The sequence below is a fragment of the Amphiura filiformis genome, chromosome 6 (assembly GCF_039555335.1).
Source record: "Amphiura filiformis chromosome 6, Afil_fr2py, whole genome shotgun sequence".
Lineage (NCBI taxonomy): Eukaryota > Metazoa > Echinodermata > Ophiuroidea > Amphilepidida > Amphiuridae > Amphiura > Amphiura filiformis.
This window is the reverse complement of record NC_092633.1, coordinates 2,863,307-2,887,633: the sequence shown is the minus strand read 5'-3', so window position 1 is coordinate 2,887,633 and position 24,327 is coordinate 2,863,307. Positions and strand designations below refer to the sequence as shown.

General features: G+C 34.8%; 1 protein-coding gene across 1 annotated transcript in view; it reads right to left on the bottom strand.

Annotated features, from left to right (window-relative positions):
• Positions 1–24,327, bottom strand: part of LOC140154067 (gamma-aminobutyric acid type B receptor subunit 2-like) — a 100,754-nt gene that overhangs the window by 24,187 nt on the left and 52,240 nt on the right. The window contains exons 5-12 of the mRNA XM_072176677.1: positions 8,017–8,154; positions 4,791–4,961; positions 4,036–4,137; positions 2,851–2,857; positions 1,550–1,614; positions 1,003–1,194; positions 404–637; positions 1–52 (exon numbers count right to left, since the gene is read on the bottom strand). The exon at positions 1–52 is cut by the window's left edge and continues 12 nt beyond it. Coding sequence (XP_072032778.1) covers positions 1–52; positions 404–637; positions 1,003–1,194; positions 1,550–1,614; positions 2,851–2,857; positions 4,036–4,137; positions 4,791–4,961; positions 8,017–8,154 — 961 coding nt within the window. The remainder of the gene's footprint in view (positions 53–403; positions 638–1,002; positions 1,195–1,549; positions 1,615–2,850; positions 2,858–4,035; positions 4,138–4,790; positions 4,962–8,016; positions 8,155–24,327) is intronic.

Below are 24,327 nucleotides of genomic sequence, written 5' to 3'. Positions count from 1 at the left end.
TCAACAAAAAATCACTGTTTCTTCCCCCATCGTCGCTGAAAGTGACATGCCCCTAGTAGTAAAATCATTATAAACCGTAAGTCAACAATAAACATCAATCCTGGGGGTCCAATGAATCGTAGGCACTCATATGCAAGTCTCTTTCAAAGCCCTCGCGATTTTTGGATCGCGAATATCTAAAACGAGCGCAGAGTCAACTGATTTTCAAATAATAGGTTTGGCCACGCGGCAAATTCAAACCTCTTTAATTATTCCTGCTGTTCGGTAAGGTTCCATATTTCACCTAGCACTAATTAAATAAGGAGTTGCATGAGAGTTCAGAGAAGGAAAACATTGTAAACACTCGCTTTCTTTACCGTCATATTATAATAGTATTTATTGACTAGGGGATAATATTATTTACCGAAACTCCGTGAAAATCTAGTCCATACAAGTTCTTCTTGATAGATTCTGTTGTTTCCGTGTCACCATAGCGGTAGTTCTCAAGCGCCCCTTTAGGAAGTTCCTTTTGGGAAGCATTAAGGGCCAGAGCTAAGGCCAACATAGCATCATAACCTATACCCAAGTACTCTTGACCATCCATAGTGAAATTGTAATTGATGCGGGCAGAGGCTGATTTCCGAAATTCACCAGGCGTCTGAAAATATAGGTTAAAAAATTTATACTTGGGAGGAAAAGGGAAAATCTTTAAGATGTAAATTTATAGCCACTTAATTACAGAGTAAGATTCTCTTTAGGATTTGTAGTGCCATGCCAAATGACCAAAGCCAGTCTTAATTTCTTCATACTCCCATTTTGTTGTAAAGTTTACAATTATTTAAAAAATGCCATTTAAATTTTCAACTTTACCCTTGGGCAATGACAACAGCTATCAAATATCTAAACTGATATTTCTAAGCTATCTATGATACTTATTATTGTTAATTTATATATTTATTCATTTAATCATCTATATGTGAACATTGAGGGCGCTATTTACTTTCATTAAAAATACAGACTCACAATTCCAGTAGCTGCTGGCGTTTCTGTCCTCCCAAAGACACTGTATGTAGCACAGAAGTAACCGTTGGATGCTGTTTTCACCTCCTCTGGTGAACAACTGTCTGTACCCTCGTATTTCAGCCACCATTCCTTTTGAAAAAGGCCTTTGATGAACCAAACATATTTCACACCGTACAAGCCTTGTTTAAAAGCCTACAAATGAAATTATTGAACATACTTATACATTTACATAAACAATATTGTTATCCAAGCAAGGCTTTATTCATGTTACGGCACCGGCAGGAATAGTCATCGGTTGCTCACTACAGTCGCTCTCTGAAAACTATCATAGGGAAAGTGTTCTTAGATTGTAGTAAGTACCAATCTGCGACCATGTGTTACTACTGAAGGAGCTCTCGGTTTGTGGGCTAGAGATAGTGAAAGATGCAGACCTGAAGATAACGACATGATGACTTCCCTCAATGTTTTTGACAATGTGGTTATAAACTTGGTTTTTCAAACATAAAGTTTCCCCAGGTGTGTCAATTTTCTCATGCTGGACACTTACTTGACAGAAAACGCGATATGCTGATCCCTCATAAAATTTCCGAAGATAATCCGTACATCGGTGTCCTGTTAATTGAAAAAAGAGAAGCAACAATATAGGGATATATTTATAAACTGGGCTCAAAAAGAAACTTATAATTTTTATGGACAGGATTTTTAAGATATTATGACCTTGTGAAAAATTATGAGTTTTGTTTTGAGTCCAGTTTATTTAGTTTTGCTATTTTTTTAAGTAGGCCTACATAGAATCATAAAACTATGATATCATAGATCATAACAACTGGACTTCCGGCCAAATGTTGATCTGGCGGCAATGGGTCTTTGACCTGTGACAAGATGGTATTACCAGAGGGGCGCTGATTTTTACTAGTCAAACTTTTTAGGGCTATAATTTTTTTATTACAGAATTGAAGGCCCCTGCCAACTTATTACGAAGGCCACCTCCCGATCCCCTGTTGAGTTAAGATTGTTCTTTCTTGTACTGTGGAATAATGCTTGCTTAAAGCCACAGCTCACGGTTGTTTGATGTGATCATTTATTATTATTTCTAGCAAAACATTACATGATTTTCAATTCTATACCTTTACAATACCAACAGTTATCACAATAATATACACATACATTTTTAGCTATTTTTAACTTAGATGTTCTTTTCTTTATCAAACTTTTCATCTTTTTTTGCCTTTTTGAGGTAATCTTTATTCTATAAACTGTATATTTGTGTGCAAATTGAGGGCGCTATTTATATACATATATTTGAAATTAAATTTAGCCCAATAATATGAGTTATTCCTTTCATTTCATGATAAAAAAAAGTAGTAGAAAATTAACTTGCTATATGTTACTCATTTTTATGTTTTAATGCCATTTTACAAGTGTCTACCCCTTGAAAAGATGCAAACAAGATTTTAGATAAATAGCGCCATCAGTTTTCAAATTTGCTTTAAAATAAATACAGTTCTACATCCCATCAAACAACCGTGAGCTAGAGTCCTACAAATTCATGGCACATTGGATGGCCCAGGAGACGGTTTACAAGACTATCGTATCCATGCCTTCAAGGTGAAATATACCCACACATGTTACCGTCTGGTTATGGTCTGGCCTGCTGTCTGCTCTATCCTAGGAAATGGGGTCTTCCAATTTGGACCCTTACGGTAACTTTATTGTAGAATTTCCAATGCATTCATGAAATGTAATAGGTGACGCGTTGTAAGGTGCGGTAGATTTAGACCAAATCTAGTGGTACATATCAGGCCGATAATGGAGCTGATACTACCGCTATTCAATAAAGCGTGACACCTTTCAACTAAGTACAATTAGCGAAACTTGTTTTTGTTAATTGGTATTAGTCCCGGTATCGATCGACGATGAGGGCGTGTGCATTGGCCGCCGTTGACGTCACAATTTGACTCCGGAATAGTTTTGATGGCCATTCTTTCAAATGAAAACCCACCCTACCCGCCCTTGTTTCGTTTGGGGGGAAAAGGGGGTGGGGGCGTTGAGGGCTTACTTTTTGGAGCCTGAGCGGGTTTTTTTTCAGATTATTCGCGTTGCTGGGGACGCGGCCCCTTCGGGAACAAATAGGGGTTGGGAAAAAACTTTTAAGCTTTTAGGGACTATTGTGATTTGCTACAAATTGTTATATTTAGTCGTCCGTGTAGTATGGCGACAGCATAAACATTAAAGTACATGTTGAAAGTATATGTTTTTCTTCGTTCGCCTGTGTATCACGGTGACAGTTGGTAATTCAGAATTTAAAGGTGCTCTTGTGTTTAACATTGCACAGATAGCCAGTGTATATACGGCTTTGTGTTTTATGTGTTTTTTATTCAGTATTATTGAGCCATAAAACTATTCCGTGGTCATTCCGCACAAAAGTTTGGTTGTTTTGTGTCTTTCTTCTTTGTCGTCGATATCCGGGGCTAAGGAGACCGTAAAATCACTAGCTTGTACTTGGCGAAGCATTATCAGCTTTTTTTACAAAATACTCATTTTCTTATATTAGAAGTTAGAAGCATACAGTCAAACCTTTCCAGTATGATATTATAATGTTTGAGAAGATTTTGCCCATCTATACATACAAATTTCTTAGATATTGACTTTTTTCTAATACATAATTTCACTTCTGGTGGCTGGATTTCTGCACATTCCACTATCGATTGAACCGAGGCAAAGCAAGCTTATACTAGCTGAATAATTATTTTTGTTTTCTCCAAAAAGTCCCTGTTTCGCCCAAATATGTTTTAACATCACCGTATTTACTGTTATAAAATGACCAAAATTCTACTACTACTATGGGGGTGTACTTAAAAAGTGTATATCAAAAGTATGACATCGAATAGGCGCGTGCAGCTACTTTTTGTGCATTAGTCTTAATTAAGTGCATGGTAATTAGAATTTCTTTATCACTGGCGTTCTGCTTGATTACAGAGACAATAAGAAAGAAATGGAAAGAAAAATCAGTCTCTGTAGTGTATGAAATACCTTAATAAGTCGAATTGTATCAGATATGTCGGTTGCGAAAGTTTTTGCAATAGCTACTCTGATACCGTTGTCCTCTAAATTGCTCTGAAGATCTTGTGATACCTGTTAGAGAAAGAAAATAGAAATTTTTAGAGTAATCTGCAATCGAATATAAATATTGTTTTTATAACAATTTACTTTTATGAGTACAACAATGGTAAGAATATTTTCAAGCGATGTAATTTGAGCTGTTCCATTTAACGAAGTGCAGCCGAGTTGAATCGTAACCATAGTAATGTTTGACACTGAGTTTCTTAATTTCAGCTTCAGCAGAGTTTGCTCATAATTTTGTCTAAAAATGCCATTAGTAATGTTATGCTTTATGATTCCGCGTTAAGGTGGTACTACACCCCTGATAAATTTTGAGACTAATTTTGCATTTCTCTCAAAAAACAACTACACACTGCTAACAAAAGTTATGTATATTATAGGGGCAAGGAATCCAATTACTTCACTGAAATTTCAGTGATTCAAGACAAGTAGTTCATTATAACCGTATGATAAGAAATGAGGTACATTATTATAGCGGTACCTCTTTTCTTATCATAAATAACGTACAGTTTGTCTTGAGTCACTGAAATTCCAGTGTAGTAACTGGATTCCTTTCCCCTATAATATACATAACTTTTTTTACCAGTGTGTTATTATTTTTTGAGAAAAATGCAAAAATAGTCATAGATTTATCAAGGCGTGTAGTACCACCTTAACAATCTTACACTTAAATGTGGTTCTCTTGATTCAGTTAGTATTGCAACTGTCTTCCAATCCATCTCTTTAAGAATCTCAAGGTAGCCTAAGTTAAGTTTAGCAGCCGATGCAACAGTACGGAAAAACGTTGGGTACTTGTTTCTGTCAGCAAGAGCGGGGGAGGTTGCGGCTCCGGATACCTGGATAAAATAATGTGTATAAAACCAAGACCTATACGTAAATCATAGTATGTTGCGACTCACGTTCAGAGCCAGAAGTGGGTAAGTGTAATAGCTGCTCTGTGAACATTTGGCAATTTACACACAGCATAATAGCATATTGTACTAATCTACACATGGCAGCAATTGCACTTACCCACACAAAATATAACCGCCAATGGAGTATGACGATTTCTTCAGTAGTCCATATTTTCAAGGTAAACAGTAAAGTAAATCTGTTTATAGGACCGTTCATCGAGAATGACATTTAGTAGGTGTCTTTATTTTTGGATGTCTCAGACTCTGATTACAAATTATACAATAAATTTATTTAAAGTACTAATAGATTTCAGATTTAAAAATACAGACTTTTCATGTGGGAAAAAATATGTTCTATGGGCACGACCTGAGCTGTCCTGTACTGTATGCAGGTAAAATCAACCGGCTTTGTTAAAAAAATGGATTGTTTTTAAAGAATTTGGTGTTTAGGATCATTTTACCTAGATCGCTAAAGGACCAAATCACGAGCTAGCTGGAGTAATGGCGGCTATAATTATGCAAATTAGGAGGTTGATGTTTATGTCCGTGACGTCATTTTTTATTATTTGTGCCAAACAATGACGATCATTTGCACTTTTCTTTCCATGGTTGCGACCGTACCGTTTGAAGAGTCAAAAGGAGTGCCTGAATTATCAATACATGAAAATACCTCGCCCCACAGCGTGTAATTGACGCACGGGTTTACATGGCTTACGGCACTATGATCAATATTCAATTATGCAAATGAAATATCGTCACAACAGCTTGATCATACCCATAGCAACAAAATGGCGTTGTTGGCATTTTATAGCAATTCAAATTTGCTTCGCTTCAAGTACTTGCAGCTTTCAATAACAAGTATTGAGTGCATAATTATTATAATGATTTAAGCTTCCAAGATTTCCTCTGGTGATATAATGCTGCGTTGCTATCCTTCTTTCAAACATTGATATTACAAATGAGAAATCGGCGGCCCTAAACGGTCATACACGCTAGGTTCGAACTATTCATTTTTTTAAATAGAATCCCTACTCATATATCTTTGATCCCGTAACAATAACCCCCCCCCCCCCACACACACACACACACACACCCACCGACATCGCCCGGTTAATAATTACATTATACAACCAGAGGCGCTGAAATGAATACACGGGATCGATACACGTAAATGTGCTATGCATGATTGATATTCAGGCGATAAATCTTTGGATACCGGGGTGGAAAATGATGAATATCTCCCGTAAATGATTTCGTATAAAGAAACCAGATGTGGTTCCTTGCACTTGAATATATATTTTGAACAGATATGATAGTCGTTAGTTTGCGTCTTGAGAGAGTAGCTTGCGTCTTGAGCTGAAAAAGTGACCAAAATTCAGAATTTTAAATAGCGCAGCGTAGACCCTCGTGGAGGTAGTCTCGGGCCAGACTGTATGTGGCTATCACGAACATACAGGATCGACGAATGTCAGACCGACTGACACAAACTAGCTGTATGAGACTATCGTAGAGGCAGTCTATAAGCAGATGACAATGGCGAATGTATGCTCGCTGACCGTACAGAGGTCAGTCACAGGCTAATGTCATTAGCCTTAGTCGGATGTCCTTCAGCCCACTATGCATTTAAAAACTATTAAATAGGTGGGAATACAATGGCCATGCGTGGCTGTGAATTCAACCTACCATGGCATTTTCTGCCATGAAGATATCGGGGCGATGACACTGTGCCCCACCTTTGTTCCATAACCATTAAGGTATAGGACATTTTTTGTTTTTGCTATAGCCCCCGAATGAAATGTATTTAATTATGTTTGTACTCACTCAGGTAGCATTGCATAGTGTCTCAAAATGAGGGTTTTTCAATATTGCCGTCCATTTCTAATCGTCACCCCCATAGACTTTACATGTAAAATAAAAAGGCTCAAAAAATTTAATAGCACCTAGTTTGGATGTAAAATTCAAACAAAATGATTCTTGAGTGATTACAAAGATAATTAAATACTTTTCATTCGTGGGCTATGTGGATTTTTTTTAAATGTATTCCTTGTACAATGAAATTTCACAATAAAATGTCCATTGGAAACAAAGGTGCCCCCCCCCCCACCGAAAAAAATCCTGGTGCCGCCACTGGGGATAAGAAGATGTGATGACAATATCTAAGTCATACTGCAGTTACTGTCCGTTTTCCTATACACAATACACAGTGCTCTTACCATTGACGCGTGACCTCTACAAATAGCGTACGTTAGAAGTATGGGGATTTGCCTAGTTAACGTCGCTGTGTGAAAAATAACCGGCCAATATTAAAAGTATTCTTCTAAAATTCTAGAAAATATAGTTTTGTAATATGTCCTAAATTTTTAGCTAATTTAGATGTTTGGAAATATTCGTACTTTGGTGTTTTAGTGTATGTTATAGGTAATAGTACATTGCCTAGTTAACGTCGCTGTGTGAAAAATAACCGGCCAATATTAAAAGTATTCTTCTAAAATTCTAGAAAATATAGTTTTGTAACATGTCCTAAATTTTTAGCTAATTTAGATGTTTGGAAATATTCGTACTTTGGTGTTTTAGGAAGGATATGTAAACGACAGATAACACGAAAAATATGAAGAAATTATTTCCAAACCGTGTTAAGTCAACAATCATTATGTTGCTCATTTTCAAGAATGCTGGTTAACAAAAAGCAGACCATTGTCTCATTTCGTGAACAAAGGTCAACATACCATTGTTTCCTTGCGTTTCCTTTATAATCGGTTACCCAACTGAAGCTATAATACCAGCTCATTGCGATACCGCACATGTAAAATAGACACATGTGCACAACCAGAGAAGATCTGATTTAATCAGTTGAGCTGTTTTCAATGAGTGTTATCTTGGTTTAATAGCTTTTAATGGGGTTTAAGTCCTGAAAAGGTCGTGGTGAATTCTACTGTAGACATGACTGCATCATGTCAAGTCGACTTCCTAGGGAAGATCACGAATTAATACGACATACCTGTACAAATTGCCACAATCCCGTGACAGCCGCTATTTCCACTGTTATAAAGGATAATACAGGCCCTATCATACCAATACGTACAGGTGGCGTGTAAAACATCTCGTACAGGCCATTCAGAGCCACTGCTGTAGATTCCTTTAAAATAATAAAAGAAAGAAAATAAATAATTATGTCGAAAATCCATGAACACGTATCTGAATTTCAATAAGAATAAGAATCTTATTACAGAAGGAGTTGAAAGTTGATAGCTGAACGATATAAGCTGAATGATCAGAATACTGGACATCATATTAGAGAGTTTGCGAAATGAAGTTTGAAAATGTACTTCAACCGCAACGGCAACGTCATAAATATCGATTGGATTTATTGCTCAAATTTACTTCAGCGTCTGATTGGTTTCTGCACTAATCGCCTGTTGTCGCTTAAACTCTGGACTAGTGTATCAATGGGCAATCAAAAGATGGGCATGTGCGAAACCTTGTAAGCGACTGCATCAAAATGCCTTTTGTTTCGTCAAGGAGGTTATTAGGTTTCTGTCAATTATGGGTTATTGGTTTCTGTAAATTGTGGGTTATTATAGGTTGGTCTTAACCCTGAAATTATGAGAACTTTTGGGCCACATAACTGCTAAATTGGTAGCCTAAAGTATATAAAAGTATACATATTTAGAATAGCAAAGGCTTGATAAATCCATCTGTGAGGTCAAATTTGGGTACAAATGCTCAGTTTTGGAGAAAATCTTTAAAAAAACACGTTTTTTAACCCAAATTTTTTCGGGTAACGTAATAAACAAATTACGAAGCCCAAAAGAGTCCGTAATTGCAAAACTTCATTAAAAAAAATATTAGGATTGTTGCAAGCGTCAGCTAAAATTTGCAAAACTGTCGGGCCAAGAGAGCTCATAAATTAACATCACGAACAGTAATATCCACAATAAGTATCTACATTCCAACCGAATACACTTTTTAAACACATTAACTATCACGTTTTCCCTGCAATCGATTAGACCCAAGTATGTCAAATGGAAACATAATATAATGCAATTGCAAACCAGTAGGTGAGCGTAAGTAGCTATAGACACAACAAATGTACAGCCTGTCTAAAAAAAATTGTGCAAGAGAAAAGCGCCCTCTATGGCAATTAGAAAATACCGTTGTGACATGATGTTTACATCAACGTCAAGGGCGTAGTCGTAGCTCTCAAATACTATTTGTTCTGTTCAATTTGCTTGTTTTAATCTCGAGATATGTTTAGTTAACAACAAAAGGGTACAATCACAATTGTGCCACTTTTACTAGGGAAGATCCAAAGGACTGTACATGTAAATCAATGATAGCATCAAGTTTATCAAGAGTTCCCTCGTGTAATCAGAAGACCGCATCAATTATACAACAATAAAAATAGTTTTTACTGTTTTTACTGTTTTATCATGATACAGGTATTATATGATTCTCTTTTAGAGAAATAGCTTTTTCACATTCTTCTGTAAAATTAAATACATGCGCATGTCAATGATTTTATCATGGTAAATACTGTTTTCTTTGTCACTCACGACATGTTAAAAGACAAACAAATATTGCAAACTTATAGGTTAATGAACGCGTATTATTTGTTGGGAGAGAAATTAGACAAAATAATGCAGCGCGCTGATGTTGATGCGTCTTATGCACGAGGCCCGAAGGGGGAGTGCATTAGACGCATCAACATCAGCTATCATTGATTTACTTGTGTAGTCCAATTCCTTAGTAAAAGTGGCACAATTGTGATTTTAACCTTTCGTTGTTAACTAAACATATCTCGAGATTAAAAGAAGGAAATTGAACAGAACAAACGGCATTCGAGAGCTAGGAATGCGCCCTTGACGTTGATGTAAGCATGTCACATTGGTATTATCTAATGGCCATAGAGAGCGCTTTTCACTTGCACAATTTTTTTTGAGACAGGCTGTATATGGGACATCACAATAAATGTATGATTACAGAAGCAAACGTGCATACTATTAGGTTAAGTATAAGTGTTGTTATTATGCAACCTTGATACACTCAGTTCCTATTTAAGGGGAAACGATATTGTATACTGGGTTTGAATGGTCTAAAATGTTTCCCGGTTGAAATAATATTAATAATAAAAATAAATCAATTTAAAAAACGGTGAAAGTGTTATGTTTTTATGTAATGGTGTCCACTGCCGACTCATGGTTGTCAAGTTAAAGCCTTAATGTACGATCTTTTTGAATTTTTAGATTTTTCTTCCAAAATGATAATATGCAATCATTATGAAAGTTCCCAATACATTTGGACGCGAAAAATATTGGAAATTTGCAAAGAAACAACATCATAAACTTCATCTCTATCACTCGAAATATCTCGCACTTTTTGGATTAGGACGCCGAGGGCGGCCTCAGAGTTAGTCTCCTACGCAGCCAGTTTGGTTATACTCCCTCCATGTGTGGAGGGAGCGTGACCAAACTGGCTTCGTAGAAGATTAAGATTTGCGATCGTTCCGACATATGTGATGCGATCAAGCAAAATCAGTCGGAACTCGGAAATATTAAATTTTCAGTTTTTTATAGGATAGTAAAAAGCATTCACAAAACTGCATTCGGCAGAAAACCCCAATAAAATTGAACAACCAGTTCCAAAGATATGAGCGATTTAAGAGTTTCCAAAACAATAGGAAACAAAAGGAAATATTACCTTTGTTTGGCTATATCTCAAAATCAATATTTGCGAGTTCCGACTGATTTTGCTTGATCGCATCACATATTATCATAATCTGAAATATTATGATAATATGTCGGACCAATTACAGAAAATCATCCAGTTTTACTACAAATAGGGCGAATTTGACAGTTTGCTCATAGATGTAAGTTGGAACATGTGTAATTATTACAAATATGCCAAAAGAATTCTGAAAAAAGATCGTACATTAAGGCTTTATAATACTCACATAGTAAACACATTGATTTGGTATTTTTGCGCGCTTCCTCTGTATTGAATACAATGTGTGTCAACTTTTACTTCAAATAGTATGAAATCGAATTATTTTGCGCAGGTATTCCGATAACATTTGGCCGACCCACCCCTCTACCTCACCCCAATCCCCAAAATGTCCAGGCATGCCAATTATCCCCAATGCTGCATTGGGTAATGGCGAACTGTCATCATTTGTCATAATGGGTTATTCCATTTGAAATCCACACTACCTCTGTAGAAGACTTTGGAAATATCTTCCACAGGGGGAGTATGAATTTTGAATGGAATTAGCACATTACGCAGGTCCATTTCAAATTCATACTCCCTCTATGGAACATATTTCCAAAATCGTCCACAGGGGTAGTGTGGATTTTAAATGAAATAGCCCAAATTTCTGACGCACGGTAGCTGTCAAACGGAAATTATAACCAGGATATAATTTAGTTTTCCCTTCCCATATTCATTTAAATTCCTGATAGGCCCTATCCAACGGAAGTCATACCAATTTCACCAATTAGATAAACACTTGCACTGTCGTAATCGTTACAAAACGCTGTTCAATTGGGCATTGTGGCATTCGCCGTGGAAGTAGTGATGTAACAGGATTATAGCGATGATTTGGATGATATGTGACGTGTCATGTCAAAAGCAGACACTTTTGGGCAGGTTATCAATTTTGAAGTTTTTACATATCTTAAATAAAGAGATATTTTGCTCCACAACGCCGTTTTCCCCAATGAAATCGGACACTCCTAAGATATTGAATCGTAAGTTATGGTATTATAAAATTGGAAATTGAGATATCGGCCTTTAAAGATATTATTGACAATGTTAAGAGTAGGAATTATCTTGAAAAATGTCTCAAAAAATACCAGATGCCAGTTCTATTCCAGTCTGAAACTATCAGACAATATTTTAAACATTAATGACATCACAAATTCCCAACAAACCCAAATTGTGAAAAAATCACCCTGGACAGATTTTTGGCTATTTCTCCATTTACGATCCTGCCCAAAAGTGTCTGCTTTTGACATGACACGTCACATATGCTGCATCAAGGTCACAGGTTTTTTTTAAAATTCCGTATGGAAAATCGTTATCAACGAATATACGTCTAGCCCTCTTCTTTTGTTCCATTATCTATTGTATTTCTTTTGTTCAAAGTCTGGTCAACTGTCGATTATATCAAGTAATGTGGACAGGTCAAGATAATGTGGACAGGTCAAGATAATCTGGACAGGTCAAGATAATCTTGGTCAGGTCAAGATAATCTTGGTCAGGTCAATAAATTTTGAACAAGAGAAGTACATGTTCATATTTAGAAACACTGGCCACATTATTTGACTTTTTGGACATTTCAACAAACTTAAAATGCATCTAAGTTTAATATATTTTACACGATCAGCATAAATTATTATGCAAGTTTATGCATATTAGATTTCAATGAAGATGGTAAACAATACTTGTGTGTATTGAATGACACCAAGAACACCTTTATTGAATAATGCAAATTAGTTTGTATTATGTCTTAAAGCCTGTATAATTAGGACGAGGATGTCAATCTACCTTTGTCCCCCCTCCCCAAATAACGCAGATTCCGACAAAGTAGGTAACAAAACAAGAGCCATGAGGTCTTACAAATTAAGTTCAACCAAGGATATTTTGCACCTAAAATGCAGTACATTACAGGCCACAAGACTAGATGTAGAAAAACTACAACAATCTGCGGCCTAACCCCAACCAAAAAAGGTCGAGGAAGGTACCCAGGAATATGCGTTGATTTGGTTCAGTACATTTGTTCTATAAGTATATTAAAGATAAATATAAATTCTATGGTGTTAAATGAGTTATCGCCATGTCTAGGTAAAACACACCCACTTTGACCTTTGAACTATTTACATATTCATTATTAATATTACGAATATGTATAATCGAGTGGGACATGACCACAAGTGAATTGAATAGAATCTCCGGTTAAAATCAATGCTGTATTGATTTGATTAAATCACTTTCAATTGACACTAGATAAGACTCGTAGACTCAAACGCAGGACACACGGGAAGAATATTACACTGTCTCGGTGTGTTTTTTATTTTGGAAAACCCTAAACTTACACAAGATAATCATATCAGCTTTTCCAGTTTGTCTTTTGGAAAATGAATAAACCATAACAACAAATTCGTTTATTTTGGCTCACCGTATATGTAAGATAAACGGTTCAAAACAGACCATTACCATAGATAATCGGTGTCTTGTTGAGGTATGGTTCGCATGTTAGTCGCTCGGAAGGCTCGACCCTTCGGGGTCTCGCCTTCCGAGCGACTAACATGCTCACCATACCTCAACAAGACACCGATTATCTATGGTAATGGTCTGTTTCTCACCCTTTATCTACTACTTAAACTTTCTCTCGGTCTCCTAGAGTGGATAATATTCACTATCTGAATGTAGATAGTTATAGCAAAATTGGGATCCCAAAAAATTACCATGTGCAAAGGGGGAGGGTATAGATATTTTGGCATGTGGGAGATGTGGGGGAAAGCGATTTTCGGCAGCCCGAAAGTGGTGGCAAGCAATTTTTGGCATGCCGTTTGGAAATTGACCCCCCCCCCATATAATTATTGCACAACTTCTTACAAATATAGCAAAATATAAGGTTTGAAAAAATCAACAAATTTCATAAGATCGATTGATGGCTTTCGCGTACGTTAGCGAGGTCAATTAGTGCTCTCTCTTTATCCAATACCACATGATTATTGGAAACCAAAAAGGTCTTTTAAAGCAATGTCATCAAAGTGCAAGAGCTTAGTTATTTATTATTAATTTATTAATTCACTCCCATCCTAGAACAAAGATGAATTTAATTAGAAATATTAGTTCAGAAATATTGTGCAAAATAAAAGAATATATTTTCCCGCCAAGAACCCAATGGCAGATCAATTAATAAATCTTGTAAAGTACAGAAGTGAGTTCAAATGATATGATTAATTGCATAAATCTGTTAAAAATATAACAACTTGGTGGGAAATGTCTCCATTATCTTTAACATCAATAAATTCGCTATAATCTACATTCAGACAGTGAATATTAATCCTCGAGGGAATATTTTTCCATATGAATTTTTTTTTTAAATTGTGGCCTTGATGCAACATCATCGCTATATTAATTCTGTTACATCACTACTTCCATGGAGAACGATTTTCCATATCAATTAAAAAAATTGTGGCCTTGAAGCAACGCTATATTAATTCTGTTACATCACTACTTCCATGGGAGAATGAATGCCATAATTCATGTCCACTTGAAGAGCGCTTTGTAACGATTATGATGGTGCGAGTGTTATCTAATCTGAATGGTCGACTGCAGATCCGTCGGATAACGCCTTTTCAATGGGAAATGAACTTTGCTGCTGGATAAGGTTAGCATTTATTCCGTATTGAAAAGCGTGTTCCGACGGATCTGCACTCGACCGGCCTCTAATTGATGAAATCGTTCTGACTTCAGTTGGACATAGGGAGACCGGGCTCATCCATTTGACCCCGCAAGAAAACCTCATTTGAACCCATCTCGCTCAGTCAGTGTTGCCGATACCTTACAAGCAGTGAAAGAAGCATAAAGGCGTGGCGAATCAACAATAATGACCTCCCAGTCCGAGCCAAATATGCTATAACGGAGAGTCACTTCATTGATAACCCATCCAATACTAATTGATGTATGTTGCTCCATCAACTCGTAAAGATACTTTCAAACAATATCCAAAACCGGGATCTAAAGTTAAATATGTTATAAACTGAACTAGCACGATTTGGCGCTTTAACCGCAGTGTTGACAACATTCGTTCCCGGAACCACCGCTAGGTGGCAGCACACGACGAAAGCTTTGATGGAACACCTTCATTACTTTCATATGGAAAAACCAGGTGATGCGCTGAGATGCCCGAGATATCTATGATGTAGCCACAATTTTGACATTGTAGCGCTTAGAATGGTTTCAAAAGGGTTGGAAACGCTGATAAATATACGAAACAGCATAGATCTGGGCCAAAAAAGTGCATTTAATCGACATATCTAATAGACCCGTGACGTCTGCGTGACGTCACGGGTCTATACATGTACAGATAGCCGGGTATAGCCCCCTTCATCTGGCCAGTTCCGAAAAACTCTGGATCGATGAAGCTACAAGTAGTGAATATAACTGACACTCTATGCTCTTGTAAGCCTATACATTAATACGTGAATGGTATTTTTATAGGCCTATGAACAGAAAAACAAACAGAGATAGAAAACGACAGAATCTGGATATTTCAGATGAAATAATAAAATAAATAATAACCCATAACAACCTCTGCATTAAAGTTTAAACTTCAAGATAGGTTGAAAAAAATGCACTTCAAATCCCATTAGGTAAAAATACAACATTTTTGGGGTACATTCTGTCTCAAAGACTTGCATAATAACATAGCAAAAGTTGACTTTTCTTCCTTAGGCTGCGTTCACATAGAAGTATACTATTCGGGTATACGGTGCACGTTTTGCAGGTGCACGCGTATAGCTTAAATCGAGCAATGCAATTCCATAGTACCGGGTCACATAAGGCTACGATCAGATAGAAGTATACTATTCGGGTATACGGTGCACGTTTTGCAGGTGCACGCGTATCGGGCAATGTAATTTCATAGTACCGGGTCACATAAGGCACTATTCGAAAAGGCCGTATACCATATATACCTGCGTATAGTATAGTATAGTATAGTGGGAATCGTGCGTGCTCGATTTTAGTGCAGCGTATACCGTCCTAATTTTAAAACTAAACCATACGTGGGTAAATTCATTTTTTTGTAATAGATGCACTATCTAATTCTGCACATTATGACACCTCATTCAATGCAATGTGACCTCCAGAAGTAAAGTTACAAGCATTTGATTAGACGAAGAAAATTGGTAAACTGACCTACAAATGTATACTCGCTATTAGCTATACGAAATACGCTCATTTGACCAGGCTGAGTTCACATAGTATACTCCTATATGAACTCAGCCTGATCGAATGAGCGTATTTCGTATAGCGAATACCGTATACCGTATACTTCTATGTGAACTCAGCCTTATGGCGATATTGAGCTCGCTGAAAATACTAGTACTAAAACATCAATTTTGCCAAAAAGAGATTTCCTCCGGAATCCCCAGGAAAATGAACAAGAAAACTTTATGGTTTGAGTTCGCTAACACCATACGGACCGTGATTGGCATGCATTGTACTCTCATTGCTCTGTCTTCAGATACACAAGTATGTATCATGGAGTTCGCCATTTCCCATTGTTCGCCATCCCCTGCTTAACTCCATGAGAACTACCTGCCTATTGGTCAAAAAGAAGTTGTCATTATCAATTGGACCAATCAGCAACATTGTTTTTTTGTTTTTTTTCTTTAACCTCAAAGAGGTGCGGCAAATTGCCTTTATTTCTTTGTTATTATCTCTTTTCCATATATCCTTATTATATCATAATTAATACATAATATCATGCTTCACTTGACATTACTCATATTATTATCATACAATATTTTTGATTTGGAATTTCATATTCAATACATCATGTTATCATTTTACAGGCCTATACATATTGGGCCTATATGTATTATTATCATACAATATTTTTTGATTGGGATTTCATGTTCAATACATTATGTTATCATTTTACAGGCCTATACATATAGGGCCTACATGTATATTATTATCATACAATATTTTTGATTGGGATTTCATGTTCAATACATCATGTTATCATCTTACAGGCCTACATTGGGCCTACATGTATTATTATCATACAATATTTTTTGATTGGGATTTCATGTTTAATACCTCATGTTATCATCTTACAGGCCTATTCATAATGGGCCTACATGTATTATTATCATACAATATTTTTTGATTGGGATTACATGTTCAATACACCCATGTTATCATTTTACAGGTCTATACATATTAGAACCTCATAGTTTAAGACAAGATTACATAACATTCCAGTACACTTTACCGTACTGCCAACCATTTGAATCAATGTCGATTCTTAACTTTCTTTTCGTGTTTGAAATTATTTGGTCAATGTTTTTAATTTCTTGAATAAATAAACTCGAAATTGGAATGATTTTTTTCGTATCATTATATATGATTTTTGATTTATAAATTGAATAAGCGCCTAAAATAATCAAAATATTTGATCAATTGTATTCAGATTTGTCAATATGCCATCCACAAATAACTTTTTCTAAACATATATTAAACACTCTAATATTTTGAATATGGCATATAAAGGCGGAAAATTGCTTCCAAAACGATTTATTTTTTGAACATGTTATAAAGAAATGTTCATAGTTGTCAGTACAATTACAAAAGTCACAAATATCAATGTCACTAAGTTTCCATTTGTGGAGATTTCTTCTACATGGAATGAGATTATAAAGAACATTGAATTGAAAATGCCCTAATTTATTAATCAGTCTATTTCGGATTTTAAATAAAAGATTTTATTCCACGGCTTGTCTACAACATTTAATTGTTTATCCCAGTATTGGATGCAAACTGGTTTCTCGAAACATGTACTTAAAATATTATATATTTCTTTTGTTTTTAGTAAGGAAATGTGTTTAACTTTCTTGTTTTTAACTCAACTAATGAACTGGGAATTCTCTCACAAGAATATAACCTTTTTTCCTTAATTTGTAACTTCCAAGTTTTTGGGATTGCCTCAATTATTTTGTGAAGGTTAAATATATTCATAGGGCTTACAACCATTCGTGATAACTCTTTTAAATTTAGAAATCTGTCTTCTACTATAATATCTTTCAAATAAATAATACCGGCATTGATCCACTCTTTGAATAATAATATTTTACCTTTACATTTCACATGGCTATTTCCCCACAAAATTGTGTTTGTATTAACATTAGAATCTTTCATCTTGTTTCCCTGCATATAATACCAAGCTTCCAATACATCTTTGTAGAAAAGTGGAAAATCCTTGTACACCATGTTTTTTACATCAGCACTCTTACAATTAAATTCAAGTACTAACGATAGCCCACCAAGTGGTTCAAACCAGTACTTTGATATTCTTTTCCAAATCGCATTGTCATTTCCATCTAACATTCTAGATACCCATTTTATTTTAAGTGCCTGTACTTGATGTTCAAGATTGATCATTTTCATCCCACCTTGCTCCATGCAACCAGGAATAGTTTCTCTCTATACTTTTTCTGTACCTGAACCCCAAAGGAAGGTAAATATGTGTTTATTAACAGTTTTAAAAACGTAATCAGGGACATGTATACAACTAGCATTGTACAATATTTGTGAAATACCTACTGATTTAATAATATTGACTTTACCGTAATATGTCAACTTTCTGGCTTTCCAACAATTCAGTAATTTTTCTAATTTTTTCAATTTTGGTTCCCAATTGAGTTCCTCGACTTTTTTTATTTTTACCAAAATATATTCCAAGGCATTTTACTGGATCTTCCGTCCATTTGATCTCTTTATTTAAACCAGGTGGTTTGTTTTTGCCCAGCCATATAGCTTCTGTTTTTTTCTTATTCATTATAACACCAGATACAGAACTAAATCTTTCTATTTCTTTCATGACATTGTTTGCAGAAACCATGTCATTAACAAAAACCGTAGTGTCGTCAGCTAATTGGACAATTTTAATTTGCAATTCTAGATCAATATTAAATGTGACACCTTTTATATTATCGTTATTTCTAATGCATGTTGACATATATTCAGCAGCCATAATAAATAACAAAGCTGAAAGAGGACATCCTTGACGAATACCTCTGTGTAGTTTAAACGACTTTGATAGCCACCCATTCATAGAAATGCAACTATTTATATTGGCATATATGGTTTTAACCCAATTTAAAAATTGTACCCCAAAACCAAACCTTTCAAGACACGTTAACAAGAAGTTAATTTCTAACGAATCGAAAGCTTTTTGAAAATCAATAAAGAGAACAGCACATTCATTATCCATTTCGTTGCAATATTCAATAACATCTTCAATCATTCTTATGTTTTGACCAATAAATCTACCCTTAACATAACCACATTGATCAACACTAATTATTTTGTTCAGGACATTTTGAACACGTGATGCCAATACTTTAGTACATATCTTATAGTCATAATTTAACAGAGATATTGGACGAAAATTATCTAAATTATTTTTTTCACCCTTTTTGTAAAGTAAATTGATTGTCCCTCTTCTTTGAGAAAAAGACATTTCACCATTTTCAAAACCTTCATTTAATGAATCAGTTACCATTACTTTAATATCCTCCCAGAAACATTTGTAGAATTCTGAAGTTAAACCGTCACTTCCAGGAGACCGGTTTATTTTTAACTGTTGGACAGCTTTTGTACACTCATTTACAGTTATCATACCTTCACATATATCTGATTCTTCATTTGTCAATGTTTCTACACGAATATTATTGACATACGAGTCAATATCTTCATCTTTAATTTCCTTTGACTTATACAAATTACTGTAATATTCTACTGTCTCATTATACTTTTACCATTTTTCGACTTAAGCTCCGTAATTGAATTTTTGACTACTTTATGTTTTTCAAGGCCCATAAAGTATTTTGAATTGGTTTCACCCTCTTCATACCATTTTACTCTAGCTCTAATAATTGCCCTTTGGTAATTTCTTTGTATCTTTTTTCTAGTTTTGCTTTGGCTTCAATATATTCATTTTTGTATAAATTAGCATCTTTGTCCATTTTATTTTCGAATAGTTGAACATCTTTTGAAAATCAGCAACATTGTTAGAATAATTTCACCACACAAAAATATTGGGGTGAATTATTTGCAAAGCTCCATTCTGATTGGTGATCATCATCATCATCATCAGTCGGCTGCGGAGCAGGCGACTACAAGCTTTCTCCAACTGTTGCGATCTTGGGCAAGCGAAACAATTTTGGAGGTGTTGTACATACTGTAAGTACAGTGTCCGCATCCGTCCCGGTTTCCTCTTCCCATGTGGTGGAATATAAAGGGCATATTCTTTCACAGGCTCGTCATCTTCAAGACGCAGTATATGGCCGAGAAATTTGAGTTGATGAATCTTGACTCTGGCAACCAGTGTCAATTAAGGGGATTAACATTAATTGTTCTTTAATCAGTGTCTTAAATTAGATTAAAATTTTTAGATGAAATGATATTTGACACTAAATTGAATTGAATCTTTGTAGAACTTTAAATAGAACTAAGAAAGTTCTGCACAGCTGAGATAGAAAAAGGTTCTGCACAGCTGAGAAAGTTTAGTTTTTTTCATGTCTTTCTTTTAACAAAAGGCGAAAATAAAACTCAAAATTTGCAGCAGACATTGGACACTTTCTGAACAAAATGCTTATCCCAAACTGTACTGACACATAAAAATAATGATAATAATAATAAAACCGCATTCCGCATATTAGGTTTTCAGTTTCTTATAAGCTTTGAGACTCGGGATTTAATTAAGGTGGACTATTCAATAGTAGCATCCAAGTAGGTTTAAAAACTGTTATTATGCAACCTTGACACATTTAGGTTCTCTTTGACACCATGACAATGGAATAAACTAAGTTAATATTTGTTTGCATTTTACAAAATTCTTTGATATCAATATGATCAGAATTATGGTGATCCACCTACACAGCAATTCCCGCCATAATATAATGGGCGGATTTTTGATAGGGGGAAAATGTATATCTTAAATGATCGTCGGCTTATAAATCCAGTTCAATTTGCTAATTAGGTGAATGGAAATATCCTTGGGGAAATTGATGTCATTGATGTTTCAGCTAGGCTGGACTAGAGTAATCATGTAAAATGTGTTTATTAACCCATGTATAAATTTGGTCAGGAGAAAAACTCAATTTGAAACACTAAGTTTGTCAATCATACACCATTTTCTTTTCAAAAATACAGAATAATTTTGTTCTATTGCCGATAAACTAGGTTTAACGACTTGGAAAGCGTGGGTTTTTTTTTCAATTTGATATGCAAATTTTTTGAGTTATTTTCAATGGCAAATTAATTTTATTGGCTTACAAGCATGACAACAAGTGTGTATGCAATCAAATTTTATGTACTTAGACTTAAAGAAAATTGTTGTCTCAAATCCCATGCGCGTTCGTTTTCCCCATATATAGTGAAGGAGATGGTTTTTCTTAGCACGTCCATGTCAGCTGTAGTTTTTGCCGTAAAATCATGAAATTCTGAGACAAATTTGGAAGAAAAGTTACTTGATTCGATACTCGCATTGTTTAGGTATAAAACAATTGATATTTGTACTTGTACTTCAATTGTGTAAATCAACCACAATTTTATCCTGTGTACTTTTAACACTCGAAAATAACATTTTAATTCAAAATCTTTAATTCAAAATTCATTCCGCATTCGTTTTTGAAACTGCCATGGGCTTTGAGACATAACAATTTTTTTAGCCTTATATTGTACATTGTATATAATGAATGAACACTTTTCGGTGCAGTGATGTGTTTCAATTTATCAATTCACAAATGTGTAAAAGAATGAACTACGTGTATTTTATATTTTTTAACGAATTACCGTATAGGTCGGAGTAAAATAAACGAATTGTGTATGATTGACAGAAAACGGTTTTGTAAAAATATTTTTCCAATTATATGAAGCCTGGGAGCTACATTTATAACAAATTGAATTGAAGTTTAACATTGTAATAATATTATCAATAGCACAAGAAACACATACTCTTAATACCAGGGTCAATCATATAAAAACAACATATTTCCAAAGGGGTCCATTAAAAGGTAGATATTGAAATCGTCAGAATAATATTCCACATAAATTTCGCAGAAAAGGCATGCACCCAGGGTTAACATTCATCAGGCTGTTGGTATACGACGGTACCGACAATCTATATTAAATATGAAATGGTTTTGGGGTTGTTCTTTTCAAGTGTAATATGACCATTTGTGTAATATGACCATTTGTGTAATTAAGTAGCAAACCTTTTTAAAAAATTTTGTGAACATGGCCTTAGGCTTGTATTTGGCCAATGTTGCAATCAAAATTTTTAGTTTTCAAATGTGTATATATAATTGAAATGCTGATAAAATTTCTTACTGTATCAATTTTTAGTGTGTTAAAAATCTTCGATTGTTTTATAATTTGAGAAATATGTTTATTTAATTCAAATACTAAATTTTCTTGTTATGTAAATTCTATTGTGTCACAAATCTGAAACCGTGTAAATTATTTAGTTTCCAAAACATGTCTTTTATGCTGTATTTTGGCAAGTATAATGGAAATCTGAAATCTTAAATTTCTTTCTTGAAAAAATTATGAATTCTGAATTCTATATTAATTTTGATAAAAACAATTTGTTGTTAAATTTGATGCGCTGTGTTGGTTATGTATTTTATAATTATGTATTTTATAATATGTAAAATATGGGTTAGTTTCCCCATTTTAAATTTATGATTGTGTATGCTTATATATTTATGTATCCTATGTATTTAAATATTTTGTTTCATTATTTTGATGTATTTTAATGTATATTTTTATGTGACCCCTGGGCCTCATGGAAGAACAGAGGATACCTTAAAACATCCACTGAATGAGTAACCCAGGCAAAAGAAGAAATAAAACAAACAAACAAACAAACCTGATTTTTTTGTGTGTGCATATTTGTAATGTTTACACATGTCCCAACTTGCACCTAAATGGAATCAGACAAATTTGTTGTGTACAGTGTTTGTAGGTCAACATAGCAGAATTTTTGATTATGACTTTATGTCCTCCCATAGAACTGCATGTTAAATGGCCAAAATAACCAGTGGGATTTCTTTCACTTTATCTTGTTATTTCAGCTTAAAATGGACAGCAACTCTTTCCGGCAGATACATATTGTTTCAACATTTTGAATAAAGAATAACAAAATAAAAATTAGACGGAAATCGTACATTATGGCTTTAACAAAATTTATTTTTTTTTAAATTAAACAGGTTAAAACCTGTTGTGGGGAAATGTATTGCTTAGGTGTCCCAAAGGTTTCTTTCTTTTCTTACATTTTTTTTCGATCGTCATTGATTATTTGGAAAAAGGTGTAACTTTAAATTTGTTTTCTGTTAATGAAACATTATTCAGTTTGTGTGTTCCTCGATGAGACTGGTTTGCAGTTATTGTTAACAACATGTATGCACACAATACAGGGGCACTCACAGTAGGCAATTGAACCCTACTGGTAACGCTGTGTTGTAGCTATTGGGGATGAACTAGTTAGTATCATATATCAAAAAGTATAAAAGCTATGATTTTAGTACTTTCGCTATGTTTCAATTACTTTTTTTTTTTCCAAATATGTGAATCTTCAACCTGATACAAGCTTTAATAACGGGGAACATACATTTTTATTAAAAAGAAATCCTACCATCTATCCAAACTCGCCGTGTTATTCCAATGCACATTTTACTTCACCGGGCAGCCATTTTTTGATCGTATTTTGAAGATTGGTGTCATAAAACCGTCATAGGTACAAATTTAGTACTTTCTGTCAATCAATTATGGCTTATTCTCTACATGTCAATCTTTAAATAATTGGCATAGTCCTTATAATAACGGTGGTCCGCCTCGATGAGTAAATGACAGCAAACAGCTGCAAACCAGTGAAAAATATCCCAAAACTCGGTCAGTGGAGCTCCGCTCGTACATGTCAATAGAGTCATTATCGATTGGATTAGTCGTCCGTAGCGGACAATTCGGTCGCTCATTGGATCAATATTATCAGGTGGTAATAAATTTGCATTGGACACTAGATTACTATATAATGGTTTAGTACTGCATATATCGGTTTAATCTTCAATAAGCGGGATGGCTGGAAAGGTCACGGTGAATTCGCCGTGGACGTAAGTGTTCATAACACATTTTTAAACACTTGAGAATGTTCTTGCAATCTTATTGGTTATAAGATTCAGAATAACGAGGGTCAATCAAGTTCTACCTCCGCTCACGGTTGTTTGATGTAATGTAAAACTGTGACATTTTAAAGTAAAGTTGGACAATGATGGCGCTATTTATGTAAATCTTGTTTGCATCTTTACAAGGGGTGGTCACTTGTAAAATGATATTAGAACATCAGAAAAAATACTAACATAATGGCAATGAAATTTTCAATAAAATTGAATGATGTAAGGAATAAGTAACATTATTTGGCTAATACAAAATTTAAAAAATATATGTAAATAGCGCCCTTAATTTGCACACAAATGTACAGTTTATAGAATAAAAATTACCACAGAATAAC